General features: G+C 42.1%; 1 protein-coding gene across 10 annotated transcripts in view; it reads left to right on the plus strand.

The window, feature by feature from the left end:
• LOC137638420 (uncharacterized) overlaps positions 1-25,785 on the plus strand; it is a 547,169-nt gene that overhangs the window by 279,914 nt on the left and 241,470 nt on the right. For 7 of the 10 annotated variants that reach the window (XM_068370479.1, XM_068370478.1, XM_068370475.1 and 4 more), the window contains 3 exons: positions 9,622-9,663; positions 11,709-11,777; positions 11,933-12,104. In XM_068370479.1, the coding sequence (XP_068226580.1) occupies positions 9,622-9,663; positions 11,709-11,777; positions 11,933-12,104 (283 nt within the window). The remainder of the gene's footprint in view (positions 1-9,621; positions 9,664-11,708; positions 11,778-11,932; positions 12,105-25,785) is intronic. The other 3 variants (XM_068370474.1, XM_068370476.1, XM_068370477.1) reach the window with 3 other exon arrangements.

The raw sequence follows: 25,785 nt of genomic DNA on the forward strand, positions 1-25,785 counted from the left end.
GGGTTCTCTGTGATGAATCGAAGACAGTTAACTTGTGAACCCGTTGAGATAGTGCTGGGTTTGGTACAAGGGCCAGCCTCAGCCTCGGTTCCCTTATAGAGGGAACCAGTTCCCTCACTAGAGGGAACCAGTTGCTCCTGAGTTATTTGGGAGCCACTAGAGCTGCCGTTCCTTGGAACGATCTCAGCATGTTGAGGACCTTCAGCAGGAGATTGGATGGAAGGAACAGGAAATTCCGGGTCCATCCGTTCCAAACTAGGGACATGGTGTCCGTTCTCTCCTCTAGACGGTCCTCGTATGGGGCTATATATCGAGGGAAAAGAGAGGCAAGAATAAGGAGAGTCGTTAAAGAGGCGACACTCCTACTGTACTGTAAATAGTGCGCCAAATCGCCACCGCGAGGCGCCACCAAGCCATTCTTTCTCTCGTAGCTTCGTTGACCGGTGTTATCCCGTGTTATCTCTCACTATTTTGGAGTTTTTTGGTCGCTATGATGTCTTCACCAGCCTCATCAGCTTCTGGAAAGTTAAGTAATATCTTTGATTTGTGTAAATGTAAGCTCTTGCCAGTTTTGCCTTTCAATTGAGATCGTAATTAACGTAATAAGAGCTGTTGCCAGCCGGATGGCGTCATGGACGCGGTCGTTCTTTCTGTACATTTAGTTAGCCAGAACGACCCTTTCCCGGCATTATTCGCTTTAATAACTTTGGCTATTTAGAATTTTAGCTAGGGATTCTTATATTTTGTCATTGTTGTTGTGGATTTGGCTATTTATTTCGAGCCTCACGAGTGCTAGGCTTCCTAGCCTAGGCACCTACACACTTCATGCATGATATAACCTTCCTGGTAAAGTTTTATTGAAGCACAGGCAATATTTTACACATTTATGATATTACTGCATTATGCTTTCCTCTTCCAAGATAGTGTACAGAGAGTTTCGGTGAGCGATTCTCAATGCTCCTAGGCTACTAGCCTAGGAGCTTTAGTATACTTTCATACATGTCCCCATTGCTCTTGTATTGTCTTTTAAGGGGAGACTGACACCTCCTATACCTTTTAAGTCGATACTATCTCCTAGGAGATTTAAGAGCAATCCCCCTTCCCTCTGATTAGCCTAGGCTATTCTCAGTTTTCTTTGCTGTGAACCGAGTTCTGGCAAAGTTTTACTAAGACGTTCCGTTTTCTTTCTCCTAACCACTGAGTCGGTTTTGAGTTTAGAACGGGACATCAGAGTATAAGTCTGTGTTAGGCATCATCCTGTGCTGGTAGATCTTAGACCGAAGAAATTACTTTTTCACTGCCTAAGGTCTCTGGCACGAGATTCTGTTCTCTTATGAGATTGTATCCTACGGACGCTCTCTCACTTGACTAACCCAACCTGGGGAAATGATTTCTCCTACCTGATGTTACTCCATGAGACCAGAATCCCTTAGGTTAGGTAGTGCCTTCGGGCATTACCTTACCTGTAGGACACCTACCCCCTCCCCTCTATCTCTTTCGTGCTGAATGAGCCAACACCCTCCTGGCCGTCGTTCTACATTGACCCTAAGGGATATTGTAGGACTGGCCTGAGGTTCCCTGTCTGCCGCCGGCCGAGCCAGCTTCCGGCAGGTACCCTCATATTCTTTAGAGTGTTCTTCAGTCCTCCCTTGGACTGCCTTCCATAGCCCTTATGTGGGATATGGTTGGGTGGAAGCCCAAAATTAATTCCCCCTTCCACTTGAACCCTCATTCTGGATGCAGGCCGGCAAGGCTGAGCCCTTGTCTTCCTCCATCCTCTCTTTCTCTCTTTCTTTCGTTACTGGGCCATGTCAATTGTCTGCCGGCCGGCAGTTGCCCTGCCGCCGCTTACTGTGGGCGTCGTTGATCGACAACCCAAAGACAATAGACATACTGGGACCGGCTGCAGAGTTGCCGGCCGGCAGCCGGCCACCCATACCTGCCGCCGGGTCCTACTTGATGGAAGGATCCTCGGCTGCCGGCTGGCAGAGCCGCCGCCGCCGGCCGGCAGAGCCGTTGCCGGCGGCCTACCACCCATTATTCTGAAGACAGTAATTGCCTTCAATAGCCCAGAATAGGCCGGCATGTGCCGGCTTGCCCGGCAGATGCCGGCTTGCCCGGCAGATGCCGGCAGGCCTGACAGGACTGGCAACTCGTTACCAACAGTCAGTGCTGTAGCCCAAAAGTTTTTCCAATGTACAAGGGGCTTCATGGGCAGCCTATTGTGAGACCATCACATATAAGAGAGCGATTCTCTCTTCCATCAATGGTTGTTATCCATTATTGTCCTTAATCCCCAATATTGAACCTGGAAGATTGTGTCAAGAAGACACTATATCAAAGGATATCATCTTCCCCTAAAATTCCTAAGAATTCTACTTTCAATATTGGAGGAGGTCATAGCAATTGACTGGACAGGAAACACATGTAGGTGTTTTTCCTATCTCTAGCTTTCCCTATGAAAGCTATTATTATTAATATTATGTATGCTGAAATCTGAGAATTTCATCGAATACTTATATGCTTTTCTTTCTTTACAGGAGGAGCATCCCGAGTGTGGGAACAGCTTTTGCAGGGTCCGTAGTAAGAACTTCTACGGCCATGACATGTGCAGGGCCCATGCTCGCTGCGCAATCACCAAGGGGGCTCTCAAGTACTGGGACCCACAGTTATGTACCGTTTGTGAAAAACTGGTAAGAGAGGCTTTTGACGATCAAAAGTCCACTGAGTCAAGGGACGCAGCAATGGAGATGCTGCGAAAAGGGTTTTGGGGCTTCCAGAAGAACACTTCTGGCCCATACCTTCCTAATGAAAAGATGAGGGCTTGTCTTTTCCCTAGGGCATCTTTGGATGCAGTTATTCCCCAGGCTCAACCTGAGATTCCCCTGGTTCAGATTCCGGTAGAATCTGAAGTTTCGGATGCCTTGGAGAGCATCCAATTAGAGGACAACATTTCAGTTGTCTCAGACGAGACTGAGAACAATCTCCTAGTGGAGGAACTGGATCAGGCGGATGACGTTCCACCTGAGACAGAAGTCGAGAAAGCCGAAACGATTTCGGTAACATCGGCCACAGGGACTGAGCCGGTGCCTTCGACCTATTCCACTGCACCCCAACTAGATTCCATTACGGGTACGTTGCACTCGTTGTTGTCCATGGTGCAGGACATTCAGAAAAAATCGTCCGAGAAGGAGGCCTCTCTTCGGACGTAAATGCATCAGCTAGTTGCAACACGTTTGGCCCCGAAAAAGCTAAGCGTTAAGGATCTCCCCACCTTCTCTGACGTTAACCCCTTGGAGGTACGCAGAGCATATGCCTATGTCGGGGGGGAAGATCTTCCTCTCAGAAAAACTGGGCACTGTCCCAGTGGAGGAAATTGAGTTCTGGCCCAGCAAAGGGGCCTACCCGGATTGCTATGTCCGTCTTAAGATGGAACCTGCATCCAAAGAGGAGACAGAGCCGAAGGAAACTATTGTCCTTGAACTCTCTAAGGCTCAGGCCTTATATACCACCACCTTAAAGGAGAGGGCCTTTACTAGCTCTAAGGTGCCGGCTCTCAGCAAGAAGCACCCGTCCTTCATTGCTGACCCTAAACGTGCCTTCCCCTTTATGGACAAAGGGCTTAAGGCAGTTGAGGCAGGGAAACCATGCCTATGTTGGGGTGGGGGGGGGGAGATCTTCCTCTCAGAAAAACTGGGCACTGTCCCAGTGGAGGAAATTGAGTTCTGGCCTAGCAAAGGGGCCTACCCGGATTGCTATGTCCGTCTTAAGACGGAACCTGCATCCAAAGAGAAGACAGAGCCGAAGGAAACTATTGTCCTTGAACTCTCTAAGGCTTAGGCCTTATATACCACCACCTTAAAGGAGAGGTTCTTTACTAGCTCTAAGGTGCCGGCTCTCAGCAAGAAGCACCCGTCCTTCATTGCTGACCCTAAACGTGCCTTCCCCTTTATGGACAAAGGGCTTAAGGCAGCCTTAAAGGCAGTTGAGGCAGGGAAACCATGCCCTACACTGGAAGAGTGTAGACCCTTCTCCCTTGCCTTCCCATCAGACGATGCAGACTGGAAGGATGTGCACAAAACCTTCACTGTTGAGAAGCTGGAGGCAGATATTGCCAGACGAAGTTCGGCGAAGACCTCCTGAAGCTGTCAGACTTTCTCCTGCATAGGGAATAGGAGACAAAAGAACGTCTTGCTGCTTCCTTGTCTCTGCAGACTGACCTGGAGACAATGACAAGCATCCTAGATACCCCAGACATGTACATGGTCTTTTCCAAATCCCATTTGGCAACAGTCACCAAAGACCTGTACAACTTTATTAAAGCCCGAAGAGCTTGCAGAGAGTTCGTGTTCGCCTCGGCTGCGGTGAGACACGAACCAAGGAAGCTGATAGTTTCCAACATCTGGGGAAAAGACCTCTTCCCGAGTGAAGTGGTCAAAGAGGTCGTGGACAAAGCCGCTACTGAGAATAGAAACCTCTCTAAATGGGGCTTGTCCTCTAAAAGAAAATCTTCAGCTGATGAAGGTCCCCAACCGAAGAATAAACCAAAACGACCTAAAGTGCCCTCTTGGCCTAAGCAATAGCAACAGCTTCCCGTGGCCACGGTGTCCCAGACGGTGGCACAACCACCCACCACCTTCCAACTGGTGCCCCAAACGCTGGCGACTTAGTCACCAGTGTTCACCCCAGTGTTTGAAAGGCAATCTACGACCTTTCGGCCGAAGTCTCGAGGTTCCTCCAGACGCCCCTTCAGAGGTAGGGGCAACAAGGGTGGACGTGGCCAAGGAGGTAAATCCTCCACCCAGCACTGAAAGTGAGATGCTACCTGTAGGAGGGAGACTTCTTCTTCCGGGATCGTTGGACCTTCAATCCCTGGGCCCACAGCCTAATCAAGAACGGACTAGGGTGGAGTTGGAGCTCAACTCTACCGACCTTCCCTCAATTCTTCCAACATTCAACCCCCATATTGGAAGAATATGTTCAGGAACTCTTGAACAAAAGAGTTATAAGGAAGGCGAAGTCTGTCAGATTCCAAGGAAGGCTATTTTGTGTTCCGAAGAAGGACTCGGAAAAGCTCAGAGTAATTATGGACTTGTCACCACTCAACAAGTTCATAGTGATCTACAAGTTCAAAATGCTGACGCTTCAACACATCAGGACCCTGTTGCCCAAACGGGCATACACAGTCTCCATAGACATGATGGATGCGTACTGGCACGTTCCAATCAGCCGTCAAGTTTCCCCCTACCTGGGATTCAAACTACAAAAAAGACAGTACGTTTTCAGAGCCATGCTCTTCGGTCTGAACATAGCTCTGAGGGTATTCACCAAGCTTGCGAATGCAGTCATTCATCAACTACGCCTAAAGGGAATCCAGGTGGTAGCCTACCTGGACGACTGGCTGGTGTGGTCAGCATCCGAAGAAGAGTGCAGGCAAGCCTCCAAGGAAGTGATCCGGTTCCTAGAACACTTGGGATTCAAGATCAACTTGGAAAATCTTGACTGTCTCCAGCTCAAAAGTTTCAGTGGCAGGGCGTCCACTGGAACTTGCAGTCACACTGCCTTTCCATTCCATCAAAGAAAAGGAAAGAGATAGCGGGATCTGTCAAAAGCCTTCTTCGGTCCACAAGGATATCAAGAAGGCAACAGGAGAGAGTGTTGGGGTCCCTCCAGTTCGCCTCAGTGACAGATCCAGTATTGAGAGCACAATTAAAAGATGCATCAGGAGTTTGGAGAAAATACGCATCAAACGCTCGAAGAGATCTACAAAGACCGATACCAAATCGTCTGCGATCCCTACTCAAGCCATGGTCGGAGGCCAAAAACCTAAGGAACAAGGTTCCCTTACAACCGCCTCCACCGTCAATCACCGTTCACACGCATACCTCGAAAGAAGGGTGGGGAAGACACTCTCATCATCGGAAAGTCCAAGGAACCTGGTCTCCCCTCTTCAAAACCTTCCACATCAATTTTCTGGAAGCCATGGCAGTTTTTCTTTCCCTGAAGAAACTGAAATTCTGCTGCTCAATCCACATCCGTCTGGTTCTAGACAGCGAAGTCATAATGAGATGCCTAAACCGACAGGGCTCGAGATCGCCTCACATAAACCAAGTGATACTAGCCATCCTCCGCCTAGCGGAGAAGAAGAGATGGCACTTGTCAGCAGTCCACCTTCAAGGGTTCCGCAATGTGACAGCGGACGCTCTATCCAGGACCAAACTGATAGAGTCAGAATGATCCCTAGACGCAAGATCATTCTCCTACATCTTATTTGCAGTCCCAGGACTGCAAATAGACCTCTTCGCAACGAGCGACAACAAGAAGCTACCCCGGTATATAGCCCCGTACGAGGTTCCTCTAGCAGAAGCAATGGATGCAATGTCCATAGATTGGAACAAATGGTCCAAGATCTACCTATTCCCTCCAACCAACCTTCTGCTGAAAGTCCTCGACAAACTGAGATCCTTTCGAGGGACAGCAGCAATAGTGGCCCACAAGTGGCCCAACAGCGTTTGGTTCCCTCTGGTAACGGAAGTACGCCTGAAGCTGGTCCCGTTGGCGGACCCAGTTCTGACTCAGCAAGTGCAGAAATCGACTGTGTCAGCTTCATCAGTGAAAACCCAGAACCTTCATCTCATGATTTTCTCGCCTTAGCGGTCAAGAAACGGTTCGGGATTTCTAGGGACAGTATTAACTTCTTAGAAGAATACAAGTCAAAGTCAACAAGAAGACAATATGAGTCTTCCTGGAAGAAGTGGGTGGCCTTCGTCAAGGCAAAGAAACCTAAGGAGATTTCTACAGATTTCTGTTTGTCCTTCTTCATCCATCTTCATGAACAAGGTTTAGCAGCCAATACGATTACTACATGTAAATATGCCCTAGCCAGACCAATGCTTTACACCTTCCAGGTAGACTTTTCCAATGAAATCTTCAACAAGATTCCTTAAGCCTGCGCTAAACTTCGGCCCGCAGCTCCTCCTAACCCCATTTCATGGTCTTTGGACAAAGTTCTTCACTTAGCATCAACCCTGAACAATGAGGATTGCTCGCTGAAAGACTTGACTCAAAAGGTGATATTCTTAATTGCACTAGCCTCGGGAGCCAGAGGGATGATGGCCACATTCAGTTCACAGACAATGGAGAACTGAAACTCTTTCCGTACCCGACGTTTCTCGCCAAGAACGAGCTGCCCACTAAGAGATGGGGTCCCTGGAGAATCTGCCCTTTGAAGGAAGAAGCATCCCTCTGCCCAGTGGAATGCCTAAAGGTCTATCTTCGTAGAACTTCAGACTTTAAGGGAGGTCAGCTTTTCAGGGGAGAGACTTCCGGTTCAACGTTATCCTTGAAACAGATAAGGGTGAAAATCACTTACTTTAGATCAGGTGAGTTAGGTTGGTGCCATTAGGGCAGCTCCCCCTTTTGAGGAAGGATTGATCTAAATAGAAGATGACCTGTGAATAGTGGTTATCACATGCCCTTTCTTCATACACGACGCCCTTAGGGTGCTCGCGCGAGGGTAGTAACCTCTGCATTCCATGCTTTAACTTTCTCTGGTATATTTGGAAGTATTTATATCAGAAAAGAGATAAGAAGGACACTTCACCGGGCGTCACAGTTCGACCCAGAAAATAATTAATAGATAAGCTTGAAAGTCATCGTGTGAAAACTATATTATGCTATTATGCATATGCTGTATATTTATTCAGTGTTTCATATCAGAAGTTTTGAATATGTTAGGAAATTATATTAACATTACTTTGTTAATTATATGTAAGTAAGAATATTCACAGTAGTGGCAGCTTGAGATCAACTGACGACAAAACCAAATAAAAAAACCTTCGGTAATTGTTGTTAAAATACATCTTAGATTGATAACAAAATACTGTCTTATATGAAGATCAACTACCATTGAAAACCATGATTTTGTTAGATTTCTTTCTGGATGTATACGTCATATTGTCTGCTAAAACTGTAGATCAACTGATAAAATCAATCGCCTAGAAAGTGTATTTATATTGTACATCCAAGTGATAACTAATAATAATAGCTATAAATTATCTGTATGAAAATGCACCCAAATTTAAAACAAAGAGTACAAATATGCTTCAAGGAAGCACAATTAACTTTTAAACTTTACAATAAGGATTTTTTTATAATACGATAATGTCTGCTAGTTTTTAGAATGTTATGATATCTGCTAAAAATAGTGGTCAGCTTACAGAATCAAATGCTGTGTTTTAAGCTTTATCCCATGATCGAAAATGAATTTATGCAGCATATAGATTCTCTTACATATTACGTATTTATTTTCCACCTTAATTTTTGTTTCTTATGCAATACGGGAGAGAATGAATAAGCATATTAAAGACATTTACATATCCAAGTGATACCTAATTATAAAAGTTTTCAACAAACTGTTTGTAAACTGTGGTAAGCTGGAACACTGTACAAATACAATTTTCTTTCATGTTTTTTGTTTGTTTGATATATGAATGATAGATGTGTTTTGTTAATATATGTTCTCAAAGATTGTGGAACATGTTTATATGATTGAATAAGTAATGTTTGTACCGTATATGTTGAGATTATAGTTTCTGTTTGGAGAGAGATAGTGAGGGATAGGTAAACTAATAACAAAAAATACTATTTTACGGTCGTGTAGTTACTATTGTTTTGTTCTTTTGGTGAGCATATTCTTGTTAATGGTAGTGTGTGAATAGCTAATAATATGTAAACTTTATGATTGAAAAAAAACCGCACAGTCATTTTATTCAAATAAGAAAGTATTACAAATCAAAAGTAAATTAAGATATGATGATAATAGTGTTTTGTACAGTTCTATATCTTCTTCTATCTTTGGTGCTTGTATATTGTATGCCAAAACTAGCAGTCATCCGATTGGAGAAAGTGCAGTGGATTTTCAGGCATTGCCCCTGTGCCAAAATAGATTTACTGCAGTATAAGTGCAGTGCATATACTAATAACTATTTCATATACTGTATTTAATTAGGCTTTTTCAGGGAAACATAGAAGCTCATATGATACGCTTTGAATTAGATAAGATTTTTCAGGCCGAGCCTACTAGTGTGACTTTACATTTTTCTACTTGGAAATTTTATGCTTAAGATGTTGAATATAAGGGTAAATTGTTTTAACGATAAATTGCTTAACAACAGGGTTGTTTCCCTCTGACCATGTTGTTAATTGTGGAGTACCTATAACAACTCATCAGTTATATATGGAGTGCCCATATCTAAAACTTTAGTATCTTTGCACCCACTGACTGGTCCTTAAAGCAAATTCTTTAATAATTTCTCTTTCTGTATGTGTGACAACATTTGTGACCGATTATGACCAAAAATGTAGAAGCAATATGATTGATTGGTTTGTAAGAAAAAAATATTTATTTGTTTTGAAACTTAAATTTTAAATGTGCGTTTTTATTTAGGAAGGTAGTGTAACAATGAGAACTAGTGATTATAGCTTCTTCATTGTATTACCTTCCCAATTACTGTATGTGGGTGAAATAGGGGACAAATTACAAAACTATACAATAATGGATTTCATTACTTGAACTATATTTAGAGGATTAGTTCTGATGTATCATAATTTTGATTACAGCTAATGAAGTTCCATCCAGTCCAAGTGATACAGTGAGCAACTGTAAGTACACTTATGTACAGTGCACTTTCATAATGGGTTATATCTTTGGTCTTGATGATGGAGTGCACTGACTGGAAGTTGTTAATACTATTGTTGTGTGATTAGCTTTTAGGATTTGTGGAGTCTTTGTGGGTTTATCCTTGTGCTTTAAAAAGTCGAGTAATGATTAAACTTCAAATGCCAGGTGTCATAGGCTGGATGCTTTGCCACTTTTGACTAGTAGTTATAGAGTTGAGTGGCTAAAATACACATGGTGATACAGTATTTGAAAGGTCTCTCAAAACTACTTTATTCTTAAATTTTATTCATAGTTTCAATTTTGTTGTTTTCTTTTTAGGTAGTGCTTATTGGAAGAATTTTTAGATTAATTATGGTAACACTAGAAATTAGCTGTGTTTTTTTTTTATTTGCTCTGACATTCTCGGCTGGTGTTAAATTATGGGTTTCTATTGAGGTGAAAGTCATTGGTTGCACTTATAGTTTAAAATTTTTCAAGAGAATATCAAAACATGAAAGAATTCTAAAATATTTTAGTAAAAGTCTATTGTTATTGTATATGCTGTACATGTTTGATATTGTAAAATTGTAAAAAATTAATTTTCAAGATTTCAATTTGGAGGTGGCTTGAAAAATGAATCTATCCAGTATAGAAGGGTAATTTGACTTTTGGGTGGATTTTTGGAGATTCAGTAATCTCTAGAAACAATTTTGAAACTAACTATATTGGTTTTGTGTAAGCTTGGGTCTGCTTATGGCAACTATGGACCCTCAGTTATACTGTACCAGCATCTTCCTACTTGAATTCATTCTCATCATTCAGGACCTTTTCAAAATACAGCCTCTATTGTTCCAGTATTTCAAAATTTTCTTACTTTTCAATATTTTGTAATTTCCTTCTTTACTTTTTCCATTCTCATCATTTATTTCATTACTGTATTTAAATTTTTCTTTAACTGACTTTTACATCTTCTCTCTGTCTTTCATGGTTAGATAGCTTGTAACAACCTGCCACAGTTTTTCAATAAGATTTAAGATATCTGAAAAATGGGTTCTTGGACTAAATGCATATGTGGATACTCAGCAAAGCAAGTAGCACTCTTAATGTATCTTGGAGGGGCAGGAACAAATGAAATTGCTCTGGAAATAGAGCTAATGGAGGATGGCTAAACAGGATATTTATTCTTTCATTAGAAATTATGATGAGATGTCTGTGATGCCCGATTTGGTAATCTCTAGTTGAATGCTAATAAACCATCTATTATTATTATTACTATTAATGTTACTGCTATTACAAGCCAAGCTGAAATCCAAATTAGAAAAGCAGAATGTTATGTACCCAAGGTCCCCTATTGTGTAGGCAGGCTCAAATCAGAAAAGCAACTGAGTAGTAAAAAAAAAAAAACAAGGAATAATGAAAGAAATAACAGATTTAGATAACCAAACAAATTTAATAGATATGTAACAGATAAACAGTGAAATGAGACTTATGTCTACCTTCCAATAAAAAAGATGTTTACCATTACAAAATAGGAAGAGCAGCAAAATATTATTCATCGTATTAAATGTACGCATACCCGTAGGTATACAGTATCATGTTATCAAGTAGAGAAGAAAGATATTCCCCAGGGAAAATTATTTTCTACTATTAATTCGAGTCACTTGCTTTTTAGTTGGGATTGAATTTAATCTAGTATTGTTTCCAGATTTGTAGTTCCTCTAGGTATTTTTGATTGCTTTGAAGCACTGAAAGGGTCCCAGTGTTGGCGTTTTATCTTGTATTCCGTGAATTAACTACTGCTTTAAATTGTAATCTCATTGATTTTAGAGGTTTTTCATTCCAACAAATGTTTTCTTCTGGTTTTCTGTAAAGAATTACTGTTATGCCATTTATTTATGGGAAACTACCATGAATAAATTATCTTCTAGTACTTCTAGTGTTTCTATGGTTTTTTAAAGGATGTATTGGAGATTTTTAGTGTGAGAACCAATTATGTGTTCTGAGAACATTTTTTATATTTTATGTATGGTTTATAGTAATTTGGTAGTTTCAGATGAATCGCATGAAGAGGAAGATGAGGTGCCTCAAGATGAAGAGGATGCTTCATTAAAGAATCGTAAGTATTTCTAATGATTTCCTCGCTGTTAGAAGTGATACCAGTGACCTGTTTCTTTAAAATTCATCATTATTTGCAAAGGATATTCAATTGAAATAATTTTCACAATTTTCTTTTGTTAACTACATTGAGTAGATTACTGTAATTGTTTTCAGATGTCATTTGGACCCACAGTAGAAAGCTCCTGCTGTTGAAACTGTGTAGGGATCATAAGAATGATGACCGATCAAGTGATGTTTGGAAAACTGTGTCAGATGAGATGAAAGAGAAAGGCTGTGATATAAGTGCTGATGTTTGTGAGAAAAAATTCAGATACTTTAAGTACAGGTGAGACAGTTTTCTGTTCATTACTACTTTATTTTGATTATAGTTTACTTTACATTTTTTTCACAAATACAGTTTCCCATGTTGGAAGAAGAAAAGATCCAGTCGTGTACAAATATACAGTAAAAGATAGTAGAGCTTCCCTGACATGACAACCCTGCTAATTCTTTCTTGATGTGTATGTGTACATCACTGTTTTCCAGGCTACTTAATTTTTTTAAAATTTACCTATCCCTCTCACTTTTTAATGATATAATTTTCTGAATTTTGTGATCTTTTGATCTATCATTGTTATATTTTGACTATGGCAAATCACTGTATATTCAACTTATAGTGCCAATTTTCTTTGGTATATAGAGTCATATAAAAAAATAAATCTTTCCTATGAACCTCCCATGATGTTCATATTGCTTTTGTTATCTTGTAACTTGCGATCTTACATGTGGGGCGACCCCAGATTTCCTCCCATGATAAATTATTATATCTTCTATCTCGTTTATCATGTTAGTTCCATTTTTGAGACCAAATTATATTTAACTAACCATTTTTTCTACCACCTAATTTTCACTTCAATAAGTTGGAAAAGCTAAAGAGAATGATAAAAGTATCATTAGTAATGCATACTAATGTAGATAACCAAAAAGGAAAACTGTTGTTCTGTTATGAATAACTGATTCGGATAACATTAGGAACGCCCGTGATAACCAAAGGATTATTGCATTTCAATTTATTGTGTATTTTTTAGGGAAAAGCATAAATTACCAAGTATGCAAAAGGTGGAATTTGCTTTCCTATTGAATGTTAAAATAAATTTTGCAAATAATTATTCCCTGTTGATACAATGGAAATTGTTAACAGATTGGAAGTCTAAATTGTAAAAGAAAACAAGTTCCTACTTAATGGTAAAATATAGAGAAAATTAGGCTAGTTGATTATACAGTAATACCTTGGCATATGAGCATTCTCAGAGATGCTAATGTTAGATGGCCGGGCAATTGAGAGTGCTCTAAGCCCGCATCACTTGTTCAGTTCACATCATTGACATCTTTTGTACACGTCCCCGATATGGGCGACACGGGTTAATGACCTCGCTTGCAATACCGTCGCTCCCTGCTGTTGTCTCTAGAGCCGCGCTGGGTAAGGGTGGGGATACCGAGGGAGGTGGCACTGCCTGCATGCCAAGAAGGCCCCGCTCTCATGCGGGGCCGTTGATCTCCCTTGTCTTCCCCTTTCCCTGCCTCCTTTCCCTTGGATATCGGGAAGAAGTGGTGTACCACAGCCCACCTGCTTCGGTGTTTGTTTGTTGGGTACTCTTCAAATAGATGACCATAGGCTTGACAGGTGTAACAGGGGGGAGATCCTTGGGTGGGGCACTCCACTTGTTGGTTCCCTTCTCCCCCACACTACCAACATCTGAAGACTTTTCTCACCTGCTGACTTTGTTCTCCCCTACCCCAGATTGGGGGTTGGTGGCTGCTGTTCATCGCATATGTTCTCATGGCTGCCACCTTTCCGGAATTGGGGGTGTCATTCTCCATCCTTTTTTCTTCAGGCAAACTGTTTAGAATGGTTTGTATCGCCATCACTACATATTCTAATGAGCGATTGTCATCGAACAAATAACCATAGGTATAGGTTTACTAATCTGTGAATATGCTTACGGGCTACTGCTTTTTTATCACCTTCTGTGAGGTTGGCACTCTGTGTAGCAAAGGAATCACAATCTCGAAAAATGTGCGTTGTAAAACTGAAAACTGATCCACCCACTCAAAAAATTTTTATTGATAATTTTCTTTCATATCACCTTTCCTTACATCGGGTAAGCGTGTTTTTCTATTAAAAATTGTTTTTAGATATGTAACTTCCCTGGTAGTTGCATATATATAGCTTAAATCCTGCGTTTCGACGCGGCACGACAGAAATTTAAATTTCGCGGCGATCGCCGCCATGACAGCAAGTGGTCATACATAGGTTACCAGAACCATACCCAACATTCTCCAGAAATTCCCTGCCGTTGATCGAGTCAACACCTAGGAAATTCGTTTCGCTGTTAATACTTTATTCTACAATTTGGTGAAGTACCTTTTGTCTGATTATTGTAAATGACTTTTGCTGCTTGTTTTTGGATATTCTTTTGACTTTTCACTTCGATTTAGATATACTCTGTTGGATTTGACCTGGACTGTTTTTTCTGTTTACAAAATGGCTGACTCTATAAGAAAGTGTGTTAGAGGATGCAAGACACGTATGCCTAAGGCCTCTATTGATCCTCATTCAATATGCAGTGGTTGGAGAGGTCAGGTTTGTACGTTTAATAACAGATGTATTGAATGCAAGTCTCTGTCTGATTCAGAGTGGAATGTTTTTTATCGCTATATTAAGCGTCTGGAGAAGGATAGAGAGTTAGAAGGTCTAGATTGACTTTCCAATGTACATTCTAATATTCCTATTCCTAAAGCAGTAGTCTCAGACCCCACTATGGTGTTGGAGGTAAGTGAACCTTCTTTAAAGGATGTGATGGCTGCTATTTCAACCTTAGGCGCACAGGTTCATTCCCTGACTACGGAAAAAGAAGTTATGTGGGTTGCAGTGCGTGGCTTGCAAAGCAAAATAGTGAATAGTGAAAGTGAAGTGTAGGGTGCGTCCGTTCGTGTCCGTCTTAATACCAACCCGGGACCTCTTCCATGGTCCCCAACCCCTGGGAGAAGGAATGTTAAAAGGCCAAAGGATATGTCAGACCTTGATCAGCGAACGGACGTCCCCTCGAGCGATCATGTTGACGATCCCTAGGTCGCTCCCCCTCGCCGCAGGAAAGGCGAGGTAAAAATGTATGCGTGTTCGTCGGACAACGCAAAACCGCGACGTGGTTGGCGCCAACCACTGCGTTCAAGACCACTCAAGAGATATATGTCTCCTAATAAACCATCCTGCAGTAACTGGTGTTCGCCGGAGGTTTTCCTTTCGGACGAAGACGACGTATCAGCACCGAAACATTCACGTAGGACGCATAGTTCGTCGGAGGAAGAAGGTGCTCAGTTTACTTCAGTACACGCTTCTTCCCCTCCTCCAGATTGTGGAAATGTCGCAAGGACTTTCCCCTGGTGGCCACCCGAATACTGTTGACGATCCCCCACAACGATCGGTACTCGGTTCAGATCGAGCACAAGGCGCGCTGGAAATGTCACAAGGACTTTCCCCTGGTGGTCGCCCGACTATGGTTGACGATCTCTCACAGCGGTCAGTACACTGTTCAGTTAGCGCACACGGCGCTCATCATGTATCTGATTTGTCTGAATTAAAGAGGTCGATTTCGTCCCTGTTTGACACTTACGATTCTCGAACAGAGAAATCTCGTCTAAAAGAAACTAAAGACATCAATAGACCAAGAAAAGGATCTTCCGTTAATCAAGACATTATCGGACAGCGTATTTCTCCTACGCTCAGCAACGCTACCTCTCAGCGATCGGGGCGCGTTGCAGCAAGCGACAAGGTTCTGGTCTCTCCCTCGCAGCATTCTGGACGCAGACATCAGTCTGGACGTATGCTGGACGCATGCAGTCAAAATTTGTCCACACAACAAGATAGACAAGCAGTTGTCTCGCCTTCGCGATCTGCGGGACGCGCGACTAACGCTTCCTCGCGTCAAGCTGTAAACTTACAACATGCGGGACGCATGCAGCACGCGGATAGCTCACGGCAATCTGGATGCATGCAGCAGGCTGGTAGCTCACGGCAACCTGGATGCATGCGGCAGTCTGGACTTAGCTGGACGCATGCAGTCAGGTTTTGCCCCCACGTCATAATAGACAAACAGTTGTTTCTTCTTCGCTACTTACTGGACGCGATACTAGCGCTTTCTCGCGACTCGGGGTAGACTTACAGCATACGGGACGCATGCAGCAAGCTGATACATTTCATGGAAACATACAGCGGTTTCAATCTGGACGCATACAGTCAGGACTTGTCCTCGCAACAGGATAAACAAGTTATTGTCTCTCCTTCGCGACTCTCTGAACGCGCAGCTAACGCTCCCTCACATCGTGCGGTTGACATACAACATGCTGAATTCATGCTGGACGCACGCGAACAGGATTTACCCTCGCATGGGGTTCACGATGTTGATGCTTCCTTACAGCACAATGAACTTATGCTGGAAGCACTGGAACCTGTCTTTCTCGAATCTTACAGAACGTAAACGTGATGCTTCTTCACAACTGGATGATATCCTTCATGAGATTCCTTCAGGACAGGATGAATTACTTTTGGAAGACAATAACTGACAGGATGACGTGGTTTTGTCTCCGACCCGTTCGACTCAGGGAATCGATGTTCCCTTAGCCGAAGTAGAGGTCGAATCTCAGGATTCGCTGCAGGCAGCTGACCTTAAAAAACTTCTGACAGTTTTAACATCTCTGTATCCAGAAGATTTTACGCAACCTATGGCTCAAAGCCCGCCCTCTCAGTTTTTGAAAGGCAGACCCAGAAAAACATCCTCCTTCAAGAAGATGGTTCTGGCACGATCGGTTAAGAGAGCATTCTCAACTCTCAACCAATGGACAGCCAAAAGGAAGGATCTAGAGAAGGCCTCCTTTTCCTTTCCTCCAACTAGACTGGCCTCCAGATCTAGTGTGTGGTATTCGACTGGGGAAGTTCTCGGTTTGGGAGTTCCTGCCTCTTCCCAGGGAGACTTCTCCAGACTCGTTGACTCATCACGCAGATCAACCATGAGCAAGTCGAAGGTTATGTGGTCCAATTCGGAAATGGACCATCTACTGAGGGGAATATTTAGGACAATAGAAGTCTTCAGCCTTATGGACTGGACTCTCGGAGCTCTTGCAGAGGCCACAGACACTAAGTACGAGGCTCAGATGCATATGATAGCTTGTCTAGATAAGGCCGTTAGGGATGGCTCCATCGAACTTTCCGCCCTTTTCACGGCAGGAGTTCTTAAAAAGAGGGCCACTCTTTGTTCATTTTTTCTTCAGGTTTGTCACTTTTTCAGATATCTGAACTTTTATTTGCACTATTGGACAATCATCTTTTCCCTCCGGACTTAGTGAAAGATTTGTCGGCAGCTCTGTCACAACAGTTTACACAGGACCTTATCTCTAGGATTACTAAGAAAGTTCTTCCAGCTAATTTTTCAACAAGGAGACAAAAGGAGGCTCCTCCCACTCGTCAGCCCTTTCGTGGGAGATCCCCTTCTAGGGGATCTCAAAGAAGTGCTGCCGGAGGTCAAGCTCGCAGATTCCCAAGACAGCAAAACAAATCAAGAGAGTGAGACATGCAATCTCCAGACACTAATGGGAGCCAGGCTTTCACACTTGGCAAGAGTGGAGCCAAAGGAGGGTTGACTCCTGGACGATCAAGGTCCTAAAGGAGGGATACAAGATCCCCTTCCTGAAAATGCCTCCCATGCCGTCGATACCCTTAGAGTTGTCAACAACCCACTCAGGGAACAAGGCAGCAGCTCTTCAAGAGCAAGTGAACCTTATGCTGTCAAAATCAGCCATAGAAGTGGTAGAGGACACCTGATCGGAAGGGTTTTACAACAGGCTTCTCCTAGTTCCGAAAAGCTCGGGGGGATGGAGACTTGTTCTGGACGTCAGTCCATTGAACAAGTTCGTCAGCAAAGTAAAGTTTGCCATGGAAACATCAGCGTCAGTCCTTGCAGGCACCAAACAGGGAGACTGGATGGTGTCATTGGATCTGTAGGATGCGTATTTCCATATCCTGATACACTCGGACCACAGGAAGTTTCTAAGATTCGTGTTCCTCAAGACCACCTAACAGTTCAAAGCACTCTGTTTTGGACTAAGTACGGCTCCCTACGTTTTTACCCGAGTGATGTCCAACGTGGCTCGCTGGCTTCACCTAAAGGGAGTAAGGATTTTTTTATATATGGACGACTGGCTACTCAGAGCGGAATCACAAATAAAGTGTCTGGAGGCTCTTCAAATGAAATATCCCTAACACAACAGTTAGACCTGATGTTAAATATACCCAAATCTCAACTTACACCCTCACAAATTATAATTTATCTGGGGATGAGGATTCACTCAGTGGCTTTTCGGACTTTTCCAGCCCCGAAACGCATTCTGGACTGCCTAGTAAAAGTGCGGCACTTCCTAGACTTACTGTCCTGCTCGGTGAGAGATTGGATGAGTCTCCTTGGCACCCTCTCATCAATCGAACAGTTCGTGTCCCTGGGAAGACTTCATCTACGTCCCCTTCAGTTTCATCTGGCAAAGTTTTGGACGAGAAATCAAAGTCTGGAAAAGTGGATGCCAATCCCTCTGGTGATCAGGAATCACTTGGAGTGGTGGGACGATGCCAACAAATTCCAGGAAGGGTTCAAACTGTATCAAAAGAACCCAGACCTAGTGTTGTACTCCGATGCCTCAGACATGGGGTGGGGTGCAACACTCGGGAAGGCCAAAATATCGGGTCTGTGGGTAGAGGCTCAGAGGAAATGGTACATAAATCTCAAAGAGCTAGTGGCCATTCACCTAGCCCTCATTCATTTTCAGAAGGAAGTCCAAGGAAGAGTGGTTCAGATCAACGCAGACAACACCACTGCATTGGCTTACATCAAAAAGCAGGGAGGCACTCATTCGGCCTCACTTTACGAGGGTGCGAGAGATCCACTCCTCTGGGCGAAAGCAAGGGACATAACCCTGATTACTCGCTTTATAGAGGGGGAGAAAAACCTCAGGGCGGATCTGCTCAGCAGAAGGAGACAAGTTCTAACCACAGAGTGGACCCTGCATCACAAGGTGTGCACCAGCCTTTGGATGTTGTGGGGTCAACCCTCGATAGACCTCTTCGCCACACAAATGACAAAGAGGTTTCTGGTATTTTTCTCTCCAGTCCCAGACCAGGAAGCAGCCGCAGTGGACGCTTTTCTTCTGAACTGGGAGGGTCTAAATGTGTACGCTTTTCCTTTATTCAAGATCCTAGACAGAGTCCTGAAAAAATTCAGGGAATCGCCCAACGTCCGCATGACTCTGATAGCTCCATTTTGGTCCACGAGACCTTGGTTTGCAGAGATGATGGAGTGGCTTGTAGATACCCCCAGAACATTACCAAATCGGAGCGATCTACTCAAACAGCCTCACTTAGAGAGGTACCACCAAAATCTCCTCGCTCTCAATCTGACTGCCTTTCGACTATCGAAAAGCTGGCAAGAGCGAAAGGTTTTTCAAGGGAGGCTGCACGAGCTATCTCCAGAGCCAGAAGGACATCCACTATTAGGGTTTAGCAATCCAAGTGGGACATAATTAGAGTATGGTGCAGGAATAACAAGCTTTCTTCTACCAGTACCTCTATAGCCAATACTGTATAGCAGATTTTCTGTTGCATCTGCGTACAAAAGAGAAGCTGGCTGTGCCTACCATCAAGGGTTACCGCAGCATGTTAGCTTCCGTCTTTCGTCACCAGGTAATAAGGATCTTTCAGATCTCATTAGATCTTTCGAGACGACGAAGAGGAAGGACAATCCAACCCCCTCTTGGAACTTGGATGTAGTTCTGGCTTTTTTAACCTTAAGTAGGTTTGAACCCTTGGACAAGGCATCCTCGAAGGATCTTACCAAGAAGACTTTTCCTGGTTGCTTTGGCTACAGCAAAAAGGGTAGGAGAGTTACAAGCCATCAGCAAGAAGGTGGGCTTCAATGGAGACAATGCTCTTTGCTCCCCTCAGCTGGGCTTTCTCGCGAAAAATGAGAATCCTTCTCGACCTTGGCCTAGGTATTTCAACATCCCAGGGCTATCTCACTTAGTTGGGCGGGAGAAGGAGAGAGGCCTTTGTCCAGTAAAGGCTCTGAAATTTTATCTGCACACGTCCAAAAACCTGAGAGGACAAACAGACAACCTCTGGTGTTCTGTTAAAAAACCCTCTTTACCATTATCAAAAAATGCTCTTGCTTTTTTCATCAAGGACTTGATAAGAGAAGCTCACCAGAATTGTGAGGAAAGGGGTTTTTCCTATGCTTAAGGTGAAACCACATGAGATTAGAGCTGTTGCAACTTCTATGGCTTACAAGCATAATAAATCAATGAAGTCAATTTTAGAGGCTACGTTGTGGCAAAGTAAATCAATCTTCGCAGACTACTAACTCTAAGATGTACAGACCCAGTATAAGGATTGCTGTTCCCTGGGTCCGTACGTTACCTCCGGCATCGTAGTTGGAGAAGGGTCTACTGCCTCTTCCCTATAACTTATTATATACCCTTGCCTTTTTTCTTGTACTTGTGTTCACAGGTTGTCTGTGAAGGTTGTCGCAATCTTCCACTGTCTGGGATGCAAGTCAAGTTTTTTAGTGTTTTTTAAACAAATTTTGGAGTAGGTGGTCAGATTCAGTATCCATGGCTATGCCAGGTTTGCAAGGGTGGAGGTCTAGCCACTCCAAGGTCGAGGACCTTGTGGCAGCCCCACAGAGACTTTTACAGCCCCCTGAGTAGACCGATGAGTCTCTTAAGGAATGCAGGCGAAATGAGGCAGGATAATTGTGAAGCCAGCTTCCTTATCAGGTAAGAACCAGATTGTTAGTACTACTAATTGTAGCTATTAATAATTATACGAATTCCCAATGGGATGAGGTTTTCGACCCACCACCAATGGTGTCAATCAACTATATATATGTAACTACCAGGGAAGTTACATATTTAAAAATGGTATTTTTATTCTAAAATAAATTTTTAAATATACTTACCTGGTAGTTACATATATAAAAGGGCCCTCCCTCCTCCCCTCTGAAAAACAGAGGCATGGAATTTCTGAAGAATGTTGGGTATAGTTCTGGTAACCTATGAGAGATGGCACTCATGTATGACCATCTACTGTCATGGCGGTGATCGCCGCGAAATTAGAATTTCTGTCGTGCCGCGTCGAAACGCGGGATTTAAGCTATATATATATGTAACTACCAGGTAAGTATAATTGAAAATTTATTTTATAATAAAAATACCATTTTATATCAGTATAACATCTTGAACTGTCTTGTGGCCAACACATTACAGTACATCCATTGTTGGAGCATCTTTAAGCAATCTTATCACTTGTACAGTAGTACTTTTTCTCTTTCCGACTACCCTTATGTGGCTACTTCAGTCTTTCAAACACATATTGATCAATTGAAACCCTTTACAGTATTAAGCCATTGATTGTTAAAAGGCCTAACACTTACCTGGAGTTCTGGCAATTTTCGAACTACGACGTTTTGACCATCTTCACTCGGCTGTGCATGTGTGCTTTCACTTGTGTGGTTTGAACATCGTTCATGTAAGTCTGAGATGATGTGGTTGCTCGCCGCTCCTCCTCCCGTTTAATTATTACTCTGTTTATTATCTCGGTTAGGTTATCCAATCAATTTTCTAAGTCCTGTGTTTGTTTTTCTCGTCTATATTCTTCATCGACATCACTATAACCAACTGCTCCTTCATTTTCATCTCCTGCAGCAGCAGTATCTGCTGTGTTAAACCTTGTATACATAGGCATCTTGAACTTTTATTTTACTGGCTTAAAGTACAACTTTGCTCACAACCTACACAAACAGATGTATTCTTCCACCTGACACCAATTATATCCCATGTGGATGGATAATGAGACATCGGAACATACAGTTTTTTTTTCACTTTGATTACAAAAGGTTTGTAAATACATTTTGTACAGCTAGGTATTCTCAAGCAAATACCATATTGTTCTGTGAGTGCTTGAATGCTACTGACATTTCTTTTGAGCAAGTATTGCAAGGTCGCTTTGGTAATATGCTGAAACTATTATATTTGGGGAAAACACTGGGGACGAAATATACTGTTACAATATGATTTAAGTGGACCGTCCGCTATGTCCACCAATTTTTTTTTTAAAGATTCAAAATACAAAATTTCTATATGTTTTAGATATATATAATGCCTTCATTATATAAAAATTTCAAGTCATTTGATAAAATAATTTTTTTTATTTATTAGCAAAAATCATGATTTAAAAAAAGAATTTAGGTACATTTTTATCTACTAATATGACCAATTGTAATGAAAATCTTACCATCAAAACTTCTTTATAAATCGAATAATTCTGTGTGACATTTTCGATTTTCCTTTTTTTTTATGAGTATTTTCTTAATTTTCTTTGTCTAGACATAGAATAATCATGAGAAAAAAGAGAAAAAGGAAAATAAAAATTCTAGTACACTATGTTGTGTGATTTTTATTCTTCTTTTCAATGATATCTTTCTCTCTAAAATCGAACAATAAATAAGTGAGAAAAATTTACCTTAGTGGGAATAAATATGGTTTTGAGTTATGAGCTCCCAAAAAACGCATTTTGAGCGAAGCGAAAAATCTATTTTTGGGTGAGATAGCCATGTCGTCCAGATGGAAGTTCCTTTAGGGTAGCTTCCTAGGGTATATTTGACTTCGGTGATATTCCCTGAGAATTTTACCTTAAGGTATCCAGAATTCTAACTCCTGGAGCGAATATCCCTAAATAAATCTTAATGGGATATTGCTTAATATCAAAGGATGTATTCTTGACACGCCACATAGCTATCTTCACCCCGAACAGCATTAACGCTTCGAGGGGTCAAAGTGGCAAGAAAACAAAAAACGAGAATGAAAGAAGAGCCGTTAATAAGGTACCTCTCCTATCTCGCTTCAAGTGTGTACATGACGTTACCGACGGCGCCATCTTTATTCCTTGTAGCGATATACGAGGTTCTACAGATACTGTATTATAGGGAGGGGTCCTTTAGCCCTTTTTATTAAAAAGGAAGGGCGGTCCATCAAGACGACATGGGTATCTCACCCAAAAATAGATTTTATGCTTCGCTTAAAATCCGTTTTTTGGGCTCATGTCGTCGTCATGAAAGTTTACCAGAGCATTACTGTATCTGTGGATTCTCAAATCGTGCCATACCCTCAAAAAAGCATTTCCTGGTAAGCGTAGACCTAGAGACCTATGATGTTACCGTCATACACCATTCCATCTAAGCATAAACTATGTTAGTGCTTCCTGTCCCCTACAGGGAAGAGTCATACTAGACTGGAAAAAAGTCTCGAGGAGTACATATTACCTATGGATGACTAACAGACAAGCCTGTATAGCAGTCTCACCGTATACCTTATAAAGCAAAGTTTGTATAAGAATCACCAATGTCAGTATGAAATACTGACACCTCCCCTGGTATGCCTATTCTTATTAATGGACTGGACAAAGGTTTGTATCCATTTAGGAAAAAATTTTGCATATCTGCCACCATCCCTTTTAGGGTACAAAGTCTATCCTTCCTGAAGAAAGGTTAAACCAATGAATGTTTGCTTGTAGTAAAGAACGACCTTAAAAGATCTTCCATGTTAAAATTATCCATAGTTTTAATTGTAATCCTCAGTACATTCTAGTAAAATGAACGTGGGCGAATAAGACGCAAGGTTCACTAAGAACTAGTTTATTGATGATCAATAAATATATAGGTCAGTCAACATTTATAAGAATTATAAAATGTGGATGAAATACATTTAAGCATAAAGATAACAGTAAAAACAGAAAATATTGTTCTAGAGAGAGAGAGGCTTCAGCCTTTCAGACCCACTGGTTTTGCTATGACACACCCCTGGCTCCTCCCCCAGACAGCCATGAGCGGGCACAAACCACGCCCATCGGGGCAGAGCAACCAGAGACATGTGAGTTGACAGGAACCAACCCGCCATATTTGAAGTTGACAGGACACAGGTAACACCTGTTACACCTCACCATTACTATAACCCTCCCCTAAGTACTGTTACGAGGGACAACGACTTAATCAACCAATTAAAATGTCCAAAAAAGTCGTAGTATCAGCAGATGTGCATAATCTTAGCGAAACTAGCGATGATGACCATATTCTACCGGCACAACCCAAAAAGAAGAGATGTCCCAAAACGGAAGTAACCAGCCAGGAACCTTCCAACAGTGAAATTCTTCAATTGTTATTATTACAGAATCAAACATTAATGAAACTAGTGGAGAAAGGGTAAGGTTTAATATTCTGTTTTTATATGAAAACGTCTTGGATAGCAGCGGATATAGACTGATGACGTCACGAGCACGGCAGTAAAAGGTAAACAATGAGCCGGAACGACCGTGCAGTAGTGATAATCGTAAAAGTTTGAAAATAGATAAATTTCGAGACCGAAGTACATTGTCATATAATCCTAAACTATGTGTAAAGTGAGCCTAAACATTATTAGGGCTAGATACTTATATGCCAAAGGTAATTTATGCAGTAAGGTGAGGTTTTAACTAGGTTTGCCTTTCGTTCCAAAGAGCTGAGTAGCCTAACTAGCCTAACTTTTTCTTATTTTAAGTTTAACATACTACGTCAATCTAGGCTACCTATTAGTCGCTGCTTTCGCCTATCCCACCGAGATCCTATCGTCGACATTTAACTGGAGGGGTTCCTGTCAAAGGCGGTATAATTGCGCCTACCTCAGCTAATGGGTAGAATTTTATATCACACTCGTTTCCTTTCGATATAATGGTTTACCCCTTACCATGAGGAACTGCGTCTTAAGAATTTCTGACAGGTTGGCTATATAAATAATATAAGATTATTACTGTAGAGGCTATATAGATTTAAGCATGGGATATTAGTGAGAGGATGCCGATTGACCTGAATTAACCGATGAAGGCCATTTGAGCCTAGAACCCGATTGCCTGGCTTCAGCCTTCTAGGTCTGCTGCTGTCCAACCTGATTTGTAAATTCATGAGCCATATTATAGACATCAGTTAAACTTTTATGATCAAATTTGAGTCTAGTTTTTCACTCCTATTGCAGAGGTGGTTCGACTGCAAAAAGGAATGACAATACTCCTCCTCCCAAGCGCCCTCGCCGTAAAGTAGATTTACCTGAGAATGCAAATGAAGAATTATTTACAACTTATAATGAAGATAGTAGTGACTATGAAGAATTTAACCCACTTACCTTTAACAAACCTATTCCTACTTATATATCTAACAATTTCAATGCTGTGCCCTCCTTCATAGAGATGGGAAAATTCAATTAAATGACTCCCTAATTGCATTAACATTAAGTGAAGGAGACAAGAACTCTCATGATCAATTCTTTGTTTGTAATCATAATAAAGAACTTGCAGACCTTTTCAAATTGATAAATTTGCCAAAGTTGAACTTTTGGCCAAGTGGCAGGTTGTTCAATGAAGATTTCAAGAAGAAATTTCACTTTGATATTGAAAACATTAAAATGGCTATATCTTCTTTTCAAGCGCATGCAGCTCTGGCGCAATTAGCTTACCCCTCTAAGATTAACGGTATTGATTTCATTACTAAAGTGATAATTGGGCCTTTCAGGAAACACATTGATCTGATTAAAAGTTTAATCCGCTCATTCAGAAGTAGAACTTTACCCAGGAACCTCAATAGAGATACCAGAGATGCTATTATTAAAGCTGAAATTAATGATATATGGGTCTTATCAGATGATCATAGGAAAGCTATTGCTTCGTGCTTTTGAGGCGGTCCCCTTCCTAGAGGAGGGGACATTTTCTCTAGAGGTGGAAGGTTCAACTTTGGCAAGCATCAGGGCTACCCCAGAGGGAAATTCAACTTTTACAGAGGTTTCAGGGGAAGCTTTGGGTTCAGGAATAGGTTCAATCCCTACAGGCGAGGTATCAAGAGAGGTGGCCG

The sequence above is a fragment of the Palaemon carinicauda genome, chromosome 3 (genome assembly GCF_036898095.1).
Source record: "Palaemon carinicauda isolate YSFRI2023 chromosome 3, ASM3689809v2, whole genome shotgun sequence".
NCBI lineage: Eukaryota > Metazoa > Arthropoda > Malacostraca > Decapoda > Palaemonidae > Palaemon > Palaemon carinicauda.